The sequence below is a fragment of the Siphateles boraxobius genome, unplaced genomic scaffold (assembly GCF_051911475.1).
Source record: "Siphateles boraxobius isolate OS27281-9 unplaced genomic scaffold, OSU_SipBor_1 25, whole genome shotgun sequence".
Lineage (NCBI taxonomy): Eukaryota > Metazoa > Chordata > Actinopteri > Cypriniformes > Leuciscidae > Siphateles > Siphateles boraxobius.
This window is the reverse complement of record NW_027508866.1, coordinates 26,812,424-26,825,590: the sequence shown is the minus strand read 5'-3', so window position 1 is coordinate 26,825,590 and position 13,167 is coordinate 26,812,424. Positions and strand designations below refer to the sequence as shown.

General features: G+C 41.3%; 1 protein-coding gene across 4 annotated transcripts in view; it reads left to right on the top strand.

Annotated features, from left to right (window-relative positions):
- Nucleotides 1-2,279: 2,279 nt before the first annotated feature.
- chsy3 (chondroitin sulfate synthase 3) overlaps nucleotides 2,280-13,167 on the top strand; it is a 130,829-nt gene continuing 119,941 nt past the window's right edge. Inside the window, exons 1-2 of one of the 4 annotated variants that reach the window (XM_077243408.1) lie at nucleotides 2,280-3,677; nucleotides 5,801-6,084. In XM_077243408.1, the coding sequence (XP_077099523.1) occupies nucleotides 3,086-3,677; nucleotides 5,801-6,084 (876 nt within the window). In that variant the 5' untranslated portion in view covers nucleotides 2,280-3,085. The remainder of the gene's footprint in view (nucleotides 3,678-5,800; nucleotides 6,085-13,167) is intronic. The other 3 variants (XM_077243409.1, XM_077243410.1, XM_077243411.1) reach the window with 3 other exon arrangements.

Below are 13,167 nucleotides of genomic sequence, written 5' to 3'. Positions count from 1 at the left end.
CCTGGAAATTTTAACTTGATCAAAAAGTTATGGATTTGATATTAGCTGCGAATTCAGAGCATTAACTTCAGTTGTGTCAGTGTAACGTTATCGATAGCTAGCCTAGTCTAACCGTAAACTAGTTGGCTAACCTTACTGCCTGCCATACAAAGCCAATAAGCCATAGTAACGTTATCTGATCAGTTTTGAAACATCTGTTCTCTTTTGTCTTGTGTCAAAGTCTCCAGCTGGTTCAATTGTTTTCAGTTTCATAGAAACAAGGGTGTTAAATTTATTGTAGGCTAACTGCAAAATCCAACCTAACGTTATCAAGGCATCGACTTGATGTTTCTCCCATAGACTGTTATTCACGGTTGATTAACCATTTTCAAATAAACGGGGTAGTGTTAACCTTATTCAGCACTGAAATCTGTCAAACTTCTTTCAAAGTCCTTCATCGCATATTAATATTAAAATAATTTAATTTCAGAGCACCACAAAGTCAGACCTCAGCTCCTTTATGTACCTTTAATGTGAGATCGTTCTTAGGTCACATACCAATTTAAAATCATAACATAAAAACTGCAATGGTACTGTTTTTAAAATCATGTGTAGTAGGCCTAAGTGTACAGTAAGTGTGTGTGTGTAAATATGCTTTAATGAAGTAGACTTCAAAAGCTTTTGAATTTGAGCTTACAGTTCTTTCATCAACCTTTCTTTTACATAAACGTACAAAATAGATACTTTAACTTAGTCCTCAGATAGAGGAGGGTTGCTGCTATAGCTCCGTTAAGGTATTTCTGTCCCTCCCAAAATGCATTGAAATGGTGTGTTTAGCTGCCAGAATTGAACAAATTCAGGGGGAGAAACCCCCTGACCCCTCCTAACATGATCCATATCACCCGTCAGAAAACAATTGCAACGTCTCAGATTGTGCCCCCCCAGAATTTTGGCTTGCATGACGCCCCTGCTGTTATTTGATTGTTTCTTTGTTGTTGTTGTTGTTTTTAAATACAAACTCACTTAGGCCTATAGGTTATTAATCAAAGAAATATTTTTTAACTAACACATGTTAGGCTATCTTGATCTTTTTTCCTCCGCAATCGTCCTGTCAATCATCTCGCTGTCTCACTCTCGCGGCTATGATTAGTTACATTTTAATTTACCATCATCGGTACCCACCACTATCAGCAGTTTTGTATTACAGTATTTGCAATGACCACTCCTTGTCCAAAACTGAGCGTATTGTCTAAAAGAAGAGTTATGACTGCTGCGTATTTACACTTGACAGAACATTGGTCTGAGCTTCACCCTCTTCTGCGCTGTCTAGTGCAGCACTACACAGATTTTACTCTGCACAGCTAATTAAAACCGTCTGGGTCCAGATTAATATTTAATATTTCTGATTTAAATATTTCTGTGAAACGCGTTAAGTTGCACAGCCCTGTACAGTTTAAGAAGCGGTATGCAGAGCCATATGACTATTATTTTGTTGAAAAGAACTGGGGAATTGCTGATGACGTCACATGCTCAGATTTGCTTGACCAATCGGCTGAAAGGGGCGTCTCATGACCGCCCACATGTGCAAAAGGGATTTTGAAGTCATTTATCCGATTTTTACCTTTTAATGTAGATCTTCAAACAGAGAAATGAAAAGTGCAATTTCAAAAAAACAAAATCGGACCGTTATTTGTATTTGGTTTAGTCGTTTTTCGTTTTTGGATTCAGAAACCAAAAACGGGAGAACGGCTCTTTTTTATAATTTCTTTGTTTTTGGTTTGAAACGACAAACGGAAAAAAGGTGGTTTCTTGTTATTTTGTTTTGTGGTTCAAACTAAAAAACAAACTATCAAAACGTACACGGACCCAAATAACCTACTGATGGGATTGTAAAATGTGCGAACAGTGGATAGCAAACACTTTGCTATCCCATAATAGGCTACATTGGAAGCTGAGGAGTCATAAAGCTGAAAAATAAAAAAGATACTGTAAAACTATCTATGAGCTTTTATACGTTCAAGTTGTTCCTTGTGCTTAAATTGTTTAACAACACCCAATAAAGGATTTTCATGTTGGATGTTTTATGTCTTTATACAATGTATTTACAGCATGCTACAGAACACTGCATTAATGGTCAAGAAGTTTCTTATCAATGTAGGCTTACTATAGTGCAAATATGGCAATTTGGATGCAGCTAATGACAAATGTTTCCCATGTCTAAGGTAGTCCCGCCCCAAACTCACACCATTGGCTCAGGCCGTTTCCAATCTTTTAAATTAATTATTTATTTATTGACAGGCCTCTCTCAGTCAGGTCTAATTTGTCATTACACGTGTTGTTGATTTCTGTCAGGTAGCTAAATGTTATTCACAGCATAAACATCATTTACAGCTTTAACTTATTTTTGATCTCTTGGCTACACTTAGTCTTGTGACTTTTAAACATCGTGTAGGCTAGAGTCAATAATCCCAGAGCAGTGAAATTCCTGCCTTTGTATTTCCCAGCTAAAGTCAGCCGGGGAAGAGAAAGCTTCGCTCCGCCCCGCGACGAAGCGTGTGTTTGTCCCGTTGCATCAGTGCGCCCACAGGCTCAAACCCGGAGACACGCGGGAGACGCGAGGAGGAAAAGTTCCGCGTCCAACTGGGAAAATGTCGTGTGTTTGGAGACCGAAGCGGCTGAACGAGGAGATAATGGTTACGCGAATGCAGTGTATCTTTACAGTGAGGTGAGGAAACAGAAAGGTACAACGCGAGCCTTCACCGCTTGGGAAAGGAAGCGTCAACTTTATAAACACAGTGTGACGGGTTTTCACTTCAGTAATGTGGACTGGCAGCGACCGAACGAATTATAAGAATCTCTCCTCACCGAGCGACCAGAGAGCTGCGATATCAACACTTGGGTGGATTTTAACCGGGATCGATACATGTGAAAGATGTTTAGCTCACGTGTAACGGGACAACACTCAGCTTCGGTCGCGCTACGTGCACGCGAACGCACTTTGCAGATGTTAGATAATCACAGACGTCAGTCATTTGACTCCAAACGGCACTGTATATCAGTTTGAGGAGACTTTTGTTTATGAAGGATCTGCTGTGTTGACTGTGCGATGGCCCTCAGGTCGAGGAGACCGCTGGTGAGCCTCATCGTCGGGTTTTTTCTGGGCTTCACCGCCGCGTCGTGGCTAGTTGCGCCCAGAGTTGTAGAGATCAGTGCGAAGAACAGAAGGTCCTCAGTGTGTTCATACTACAGGGCTCAGGCTGAAGTTTCAGACACCTCCTCTTCCTCCTCAACCAGTGGCAGACACAAGCATCTGCAGCCAGTCTTCTCCAGCCAGGAGGGCAGTGATGAAGAGGAGCATCATGGGACGGGGAACAGCAGTGATAGAGCTGCACCTGGGCCTCAGGTGAATAGCTGCTTGTATGTTGGGGTCATGACTGCTCAGAAGTACCTGTCCTCCAGGGCCGTGGCTGCCTACAGGACCTGGAGCCCCAGCATCCCGGGCCGGGTGGAGTTCTTCTCCAGCGAGGGGTCTGAGAAGATACCCCTGCCTGTCCCTGTGCCCCTCGTATCGCTGGCAGGGGTGGACGACTCTTACCCTCCCCAGAAGAAGTCTTTCATGATGCTGAAGTACATGCACGACCATTACTTGGATAAATATGAGTGGTTTATGAGGGCTGATGACGATGTCTACATCAGAGGTGAATAGCTGAAGAGCGAGAGTGAAAAGAGACATTGCTGTGTTGAAGAATTTCGATGCATACATAACTCTTTTAACTTTTAAATAATGACTGAGTTAAAGTGCCTTTTTCTGGAAAATTGTAGAAATAACAAAGTTATGGAAGCTCATTGTAGGACCATTGAGATATTTTGCATAGTAGTGGGCAACGATTTATTTAACTTTTCAAATAATGACTGATTTAAAGTGCCTTTTTCTGGAAAATTATAGAAATAAAGTTATGGAAGCTTAATGTAGGACCATTGAGATATTTTGCATAGTGGTGGGCAACGATTAATCGCATCCAAAATAAAGGTTTGTGTACTTGCATAATATATGTGTGTGTACTGTGTATAATTATTTTGTATATATAAATACACACAAATGCATTTATAGATTTGAGAAATATTTGCATGTATATACTGTGTATATATACTTATACATTATTTATAAATATTTTATATATAAATAACATTTTTCTTACATGCATGTGTATTATTATATACAAAATATTCATACACAGTACACACACATAATGTAAACACAAACTTTTATTTTGGATGCGATTAATCGTTGCCCAGCACTAATTGTGACATTTTAATAACAGTTAAACTTACCCCAAATCTGTTTTTTATGGCAATTCTAAATCTATAACAATTTAAATGATATAACAGTATTTTTTATATATTAGACTAATCAGAATTTAAGGGCAAATTTTAAATAATGGCATGAAAATAATGTCACAATGTTGATAATATTAATAATCCTTAAATCAGGCTTCATTTTCTTAATGCAAAATATAATGATTTCGATTTCTGGGGTGAAATATGACCAATATATGCTCTTGGTGGGTTTTTGTGAAATTAACCCACATGATTATCAAATGCATAATCAATTTAGGTGACTATATCCATTGGTCAATCAACATATATTTGGTGAAGACAGTAGTTTTTCTCTTCCTTAAAAAGGTTTTACTCACAGAGATATGAATAACCGCTATTTTACATCTTTTTATTTCACTTGTCATCTAATGTGACTTAATGCTGTCTATAATGTGTTCTTCTACACTTCATTAGAAATGTTGAGTTGCACAATATATATATCGCAAATATATATATCGCGATATGCATATTGCAACAGTTTGCAATAAATGGGTTCATGAACAAAAGACAGACAAAATCACTCTGCTCTTGGCTGAATTACTTTTTTAGCTTTAATAAGAATCAATATATTTAATTCATACAGTGAAAACTAAGCAGTGTTTTATTTTTACATTTGATTATTCAGTTTCTGTTGTTAAATAAACCTAGGCCTACCTGAAACCCTAAACCCCATGGTTTACACTGATAAAAATGACACTTACTTCAAATGCTACAGTAAAACACTGCTGTTTACTTTCAGAAGTTGTTGGGATGCTTTCTTCTCATGTAGGTTATATAATTTTAAATTCATTAGGGTAAGTTTGGCGTTTTACAAGTTAAGTCCTGTTTTAAGATCGTTTCTGATGAAATCGAACGGTTAAGATTAAAATTTGGACACATGCTGCTGTCCCGAGAATTTTTGGTTTTTGTGTTAGCAAACCCCCCCCCACCTATACAATGGTTTCATAGGTGCCTTGGAACAATCATTCATATAAACGCATTAAGCTTTAGTTTACAAAGACGTGAAACTCACCGAGTGGTCTGGGGTGTTCACTGATATGCTCACACAAAAATCTCTGCAAAAGATGCTTTCCAACAGGTTTTATCGTAGTTTTTGGAAGAATGTCCGTTTGTGAGGCGTTGGAAAAATAGGTCCACAGTTTTACAACGAATGGTAAAACACCTGTTGGAAAGCATCATTTGCAGCGATTTTTGCGTGTACAATGAAACCATTGTATAGGTGGGAGGTGGGAGGTGGGGTGGGGGGGTGCTAACACAAAAACCTAAAATTCTCGGGACTGCAGCACTTGTCCAAATTCGATTTCATCAGAAACAATCTTAAAACAGGGCTTTACTTGTAAAACGCCGTTTAAAAACATTGATAATTTACCACACAGAATTTGTATAAAAGGCTTTGTCGGATGTTCCTGAACCTCATGGTTTTCTCCTGTGCCTCCTCCTGCAGGTGAGAAGTTGGAGCTGTTCCTGCGCTCTCTGAACAGCAGTAAGCCGCTGTATCTGGGCCAGACGGGTCTGGGCACCACAGAGGAGCTGGGTAAGCTAGCCCTGGAGCCCGGAGAGAACTTCTGCATGGGGGGTCCGGGGATGATCTTCAGCCGGGAGCTCCTTCGCAGGATGGCGCCTCACATCGGGGCCTGTCTCAGGGAGATGTACACCACTCATGAAGATGTGGAGATAGGGCGCTGCGTCAGGCGTTTCGGAGGGACCCAGTGCGTCTGGTCATATGAGGTAACGCCGGTTGACATCCTCATGTGGAATTTGGTTTGAATAGGGTGAATTGTGCTGACTTTAGGTGCTCAATCTTAAAAGTCTCTAGAGTTCGAGTTTATCTTAACCTCTTTTTACTACATGTTTATATTCTGCTTTTCTCCTTTAAATTATAGGAACTTAACATAATTTTATTGCACTATTCAATTTTAAGGCGAGACACTACAGGCAAAAACAGTGTTTTTTCATGCATCTGTCAATTTTGGACTTTTTGGCTTTTCATTAAGTGTTTTTTCAGACTAGTGGAAAGAAAACATCCAATACACACTTTTAACTGTATCTTTTAGAGCACTTTATATATTTGTGTCTGTAGATTTCAATTACAGTATATATCTTTAAAGGCCATATTCTCAAAATGAGTAGCCAGAAATCTCTGGCCAGAAATCTCCACTTCAGTAACACTTCCATACACCCAACTTTACAGTTTTATTCTTATCTATATTCTGAAGATTTTTACAAAGGGGTTGTTCATATATAGTTTTCCTGATTTTATACAACATTTTATTCCATAAAAAAATTGTGAAAATGTTTTTATTTTTGGCTGTTGACAGTAATTTCTGATTTGTGGACTGATAAATAGAGATATCCAAAATCCTTGTAAAAACCTTTGAATCTAATATATAAAAAAAAAGAAACAAGAATTTTGAATCATCCAATGTTCAGATTTTTGTTCTAGAAATGTATGCAAATTAGTGCATATTTAATTAGATAATGCCTCATTTGCATATTTAAACATACCATTTCAGAAAACTTGTAATACATTTTTTTGCAATTATTAGTGTAATCAATCAACTGCTGAAGTATGGTGATATCTATTAGTTCTTTTTTTACCCTATTCAACTGGGATGTCTTGCCTTAAAGGTGGGGTATGTGATTTGGAAAACGACCGGCAGATTTTGAAAATACACAATTCAAATGGTCCTACCTTCTTTCCTCCAACGCTGGCTCTTACTCCACCCATTCGAAGAACATGGATGCGCAATCATGCACGAGCGAAAGCTCAGATGCGCGAGAGATTGTAATGACGAGTTACTACTAATCATGGAACCGGCTTTACTGACGAGATGTGCATGCGTCACAAGCTTTGAGTATGCGCACGAAGGGGGTCACGTGTGCTGGGGGGAGGGGGGTGTGGTACAACCGTTTGATTGACGAACTTACTGTCCAATGATTCTAGGTGGTCTTGGAAATGATTGGCTGGAGTTTTTCGAGTCCTGCCCATTCCACAGATGATTAAATTGCTTAATTTTCATTTCAGTGCTTCTAACTCAGTGGCTGTAAGTGGGTTAGGAAGAGGATTTCAAGTTATTTTGAAAAAATTGACAAAAAAGAGAATCACATACCCCACCTTTAATGCCTGGTTACACGATTTTTTTTGTCTTTTACGAGTCACTGTGTCAGATTACGCGATTTTGACTCCTAAAATCTTGTCGTGCCGTGGACAAGAAACATGTCAGACTACACGCTGCTTCCTGACCAGTCATCGCGTGCCGTCTTTAACAATGTGCGTGATGTCATTGAGAAGGCGAAACTATAGCGAGTGACTTCCGGAAACGAACGTAAACAAACAATGGATGTGGCGGTGAGTGTTGTATTGGCTGTCCTGTGTTCAGAAAACTTAAAAAAAGAAAGAAAACCCGACAATGGACACGTTCCTGGATTGCTCGAAGAGGACAGTATGGGCTTTCAATCCTCCAAAGAGAACTTGAGGTAAAATATTGTTTTCTTACGAACCTTTCCTCCATGTCATAACTCCACCTAGTAGCACCATCGTCTCTCTTTCGTTTCGCCATTTTGAAAGTTGTGTACGGAAAAGCTTCTGTGCTCCTATTGGTCAACCTCATACATGTGACGGAACCCGTCGTGGACGACCGTTAAAAAAATTAATCATGCTAGTCTTTTTGTCGTGATGTCGTGAAGCATCGCAGACGCGACGTAGGTTGTCGCCCACTATGACACACTATACGAGATGATACGATCGAATCTTGCGTCCCGACGCCCGTTGTCGTTTACAAATCCCCACGAGACCCTACGTCAAACGGATCGTGACAAAATCGGGCTAAAATCGTGTAATCTGAACCATCTGAATGCCTTGCCTTGCCTTGCCTTGCCTAAATATGTGCTGGTCAGGGTTACGGTAGTCTCGCGTAGCCAGCGCTTCAGACTGACGGCAGGAGGTCTGGTCTCTATTGCAGCTTTTCTTGGTCAAGGACCGCTCGCCCAAGAGGACGTTTCACTGACATGTAACGCAACCAATCACAGTTCATTTTGTTCCGTGTCATGTTTAGGGGCGTGAAAATATAATGTTGATGTTTACAATAAAAGACTGGCGTGCATCTAATTAATTATTCATTCAAGGACGTTGTGCAAGTTTACTGCAACAATGGAGCTGCGAATTTCACATTTTTTTTCTAAATCCAGCGTTTAGTTGATCCTGGTAAGCTCTCATTGTCACAGTTGTAAGCACAACGGCTTTCTTCTTCCACGAGGGGTTTTGGCGTCACTGCATTTGTTTCCTGGCGGGCCGAAAAAGAATGCGACACACACACGTCTCCCAGACATCCTGCAGAATTCAACCAATCAGATCACGACTAAGAAACTCCTGAAATGTTTCCAGAAAAGTGTGCCATATGCATCAGACATTCAGCCAACGGTCCGTGACGTCTGAGGCTGAGACTATGGTTATGCTGGATTGTTTGTTGGGTCAGATTTGTTGTTGCATGCAGCACTGTAACATTCCTCTACTTTTAGATGTCTCTTCTGAATATCATTTGCCAGACTATAGTCCAAACATTTTAGCCAACACTCTCAAAGTGGTAACTTAAAGTTTGATTTAAAAATGTGGTACACACACATCTGCGATTCAGATAGTAGGGCCCAAATAACCTTGTGTGTATGTCTTGAAATGCAAGAAGAGTAGGAATGTGCTTGTTTTCTCAAGGATAGGACCTGATGCCAGCACTTTCATATTGTTACAACATCAATTGCAAGTTATTGACATTCAAGTAGATCTGGTTTAATTTTTATCAGGCTGTTTATTTGCTGCTAATTTTATAGATTTTTTATACCGAGGTACCAGAGACTTGTATCTAAATTCATCCATAGTTGCTAGAAACATAAACCCTTACCTGTTGACTAGCTAAGAGCAAAGCATTGTGACAGATTTCTAATCTGCATTTGCATGACTCACAATATTTTGTGATGTTTCCAGAGGGACATTTACATTTAGTCATTTAGCTGACGCTTTTATCCAAAGCGACTTACATCTGAGGACTAAAGCAAGCGAGTCATCGTGAATAGCAAGAACGACGCAAGACGTGCTCAAAATACAAAGTTCAGGCATTGCTCAGAGTAGCAAAAGCCAGACAAGGGAAGATTTAAAAGGGAAGGAAAGATTTAAAAGAGAAGAATTTTTATTTATTTATTTTATTTTTATGTTAAGTACTCACGGAAGAGATGAGTTTTCAGTTGTCTTTTGAATGCTGTCAGGGATTCTGTATTACGGACGAGGGTGGGGAGATCATTCCACCAGCATGGAACCGTGAAGTAGAATGTTCTGGAGAGTGATTTAGTGCCTCACTGTGATGGCACCACGAGCCGTCGCTCCTTGGCCGATCGTAGGTTTCTGGTAGGGACGTAGACTTGTAGTAGGGAGTGAAAGTAGGACGGAGCTGAGTCTGTGGTAGATCTGTAAGCAAGCGTCAAAGCTTTGAATTTGATGCGAGCAGCGAGTGGTAGCCAGTGCAGTGAGATGAACAGAGGAGTGAGGTGAGCCCTTTTGGGCTCGTTGAAGACAAGGCAGGCTGCAGCATTCTGTATCATTTGTAGAGGTTTAGTAACACATGATGGAAGTCCAGCTAGAAGAGCATTGCAGTAATCAAGCCTAGAAATAACCAGGGCCTGGACGAGAAGTTGTGTTGCATGCTCAGTTACGAATGGCCTGATCTTCCTGATGTTATACATTGCAAACCTGCATGATCGCGCTGTCTTTGTAATGTGGTCTGTGAAGGTCAGCTGGTCATCAAATATTACTCCAAGATTTCTGACCGACCTTGATGGGGTGATTGAGGATGACTCTAGCTGGATAGTGACGGAAAGTTGTGCTGTAGAGACGGATTGGCAGGGAGGACGAGAATCTCAGTCTTTGCCAGGTTGAGCTGCAGGTGATGTTCCTTCATCCATGCCGAGATGCCCACCAGACAGCTTGAGATACGTGCAACTACTGTGGGTCATCTGGTTGAAATGAGAGGTGGAGCTGTGTGTCATCAGCATAGCAATGGTAAGAGAAACCATGTGCCTGTATGATGGGTCCCAATGATGTGGTGTAGATGGAGAAGAGGAGCGGCCCAAGAACTGAACCCTGAGGAACCCCTGTGTTCAGTTGATGTGCGTTGGATACCTCGCCTCTCCATGTAACCCTGAAGGACCTACCTGTGAGATAGGACTCAAACCAGTGGAGGGAAGTTCCTTTGATGCCCAGTGATGAGAGGGGGGACAGAAGGATCTGATGTTTCACAGTGTCGAAGGCAGCAGAAAGATCCAGCAGAATGAGAACTGAAGATTTGGAAGCAGCTTTTGTGATCAGCAGGGCTTCTGTGACCCACAGTAGTGCAGTCTCGGTTGAATGGCCTTTCTTGAAGCCAGATTGGTTGACATCTAGCTGGTTGGTCAGAGACAGGAAAGATGACACTTGGTTGAAAGCAACTCATTCAGGTGTTTTCGCAATGAATGGTAGGAGAGAGACAGGTCTGTAATTCTCTAAAAGTGATGTGTCTATGGTTGTTTTTTAAGTAGTGGAGTTACCCGAGCCTGCTTGAATGCTGTAGGGAAAATACCAGTGTGGAGGGATGAGTTGATGATCTGTGTGAGTGCTGGTAGAAGTGTGGGAGAGATGGCTTGTAAAAGTTGTGAGGGGATGGGGTCTAGAAGGCAGGTGGTAGGATGACTGGAGAGGAGAAGTTTAGATACTTCTTCCTCGGTTAGCGAGAGAAGGAAAAGAGAAGGTTTCTGGTAGTGGGAGAGGATGGTTTGGGTTCCTGTGTGTATGGAGTTGAGAACTGACTGCTGATAGAGGTTGTTTTGTTGGTAAAGAAGTTAGCAAAGTCATCAGCAGTTAAAGAGGAGGTGGGTGATGGTGGAGGATGGACAGAGGAGAGAGTTAAATGTCTTGAAAAGTGTTCGTGTGTTAGAGGCGCAGTTGATCTTGTTGTGGAAATATGAAGATTTTGCAGCGTGAACATCAGCAGAAAAGGAAGAGAGCAGAGATTGATACATACTCAGGTCAGACGTGTCTTTTGATTTGCGCCATTTCCTCTCCATTGCCCTGAGTTTGGTCACGAAGTCCAAACCCTTCACGAAGAACCTTTTAACCAGGGGTTAGAGGGAGTAGCGTGTGCTGGCCTGGAGGAGAGAGGGCAGATATTGTCTAAAGAAGTTGTTAAAGTGTAGCATAAAGTATCTGTTGCGGTATTCACATCTAGAGATGAGAATTGTGAGGGTGAGGGAAGTGAAGATGACACAGCAGAGGAAAGATGGGAAGGAGAAAGTGAGCGCAGGTTACGTCTGAAAGTAACTGGTAGTGGAGTTGGTGTAGCATGGGTAGTGAGTTGTAGATTGAAAGTAATGAGGAAATGATCTGAAACATGGAGAGGTTTCACCAAAATGTTGTCTGTGATGCAGTTGCGTGTGTAAACCAGGTCCAATTGGTTGCCTGACTTGTGAGTACCTGTGGTGATGAGCCGTTTGAGATCGAATGAGGCTAGAAGAGAGATGAAGTCTGTTGCATACGCCTTTTCTAGATGAATGTTGAAATCACCTAAGACTACGAGTGGGGTGCCATCCTCAGGGAAAGAGGACAGCAGCACATCCAGCTCCTCAACAAAGCTTCCCAGTTGACCTGGGGGGCGATAAATAACTACAATATGGATCCTAATGGGAGTTGTAAGTGTAATTGCATGATATTCAAACGAGTTGTTATTGCATAGAGAAGAGAGAGTTGAGTATATCTAGTTGTTAGAAATGAGAAGACCAGTACCCCCACCCCTCCCAGACTGGCGAGGGGTGTGGGAGAAAGAGAAGTTGTTAGAGAGAGCAGCAGGGGTTGCTGAGTCTTTTGGACGGATCCAGGTCTCAGTCAAGCCCAATATATTAAGAGTAGAATGAGATGCAAAGGTTGGAATGAAGTCAGCTTTATTGACTGCTGACTGACAATTCCATAGACCCATAGAAAGAGAGAGAGGTGTGTGTGTGGATAAGAGAATGGGACGCAGATTAGTAGTAGTGCGCTGCCTTCTGTGCGTGATGAGTGCACGTTGTCGAGAGACAACAGGAATGTATTGAAAGCACATGTTGTGAAAGGGAAATACGATAGAAGTGGGAAAGGTAAAGGAGAGAAGACGATACTTAAGTGCCTTGCCGGAGGCCTTGCTCGGTGGAGTCGTACAGGTAGAGTCGATGGTCTTTACCCGAGTCGGTCTTCACACGAGGAGGCTGAACGCTTCCGCTGGCACTTCCGCGACAGCGCGCACACTACATAGATATAACGCGTACTAACGCCTGAGTGAGGACAGCTGTTTCTGCCCAGCAATTAACACAGCAAACGCAAATTACCCGAATAATGGGAGAAGTCGAAACTAGCTGTTGGACAGCGCTCACTTAAGTGCTATAAAACTTAAACTGCAATACTATTCAGAGCGGCTGTTATATAAAGTGGGAACGCGTCAAATTAAAATACAAATCCTATACTTTTTTTATGTATACTGCCAGATATTGGTTTTGTGGTAAGTTTTTGCCTGACAGAACATTTAACCAAAGAGAAGACCAATGCGTGGGACTTTCCCATTCCACATGTAGACTTTTAATATAACAGCACCTCTTAACATCATGAATTGTACGTAGTTATTTTAAAATTAAAAAAAAGGAATGATTTATTGCAAAGGTCGGCAGCCTATGTGTCGGCAGCCCACACATTAATTGCTAACACATGAGCAAAAGTGAGAGATGTGTATGTATTTAATCCAGATAAAGTATCTTGTACCTGCATAC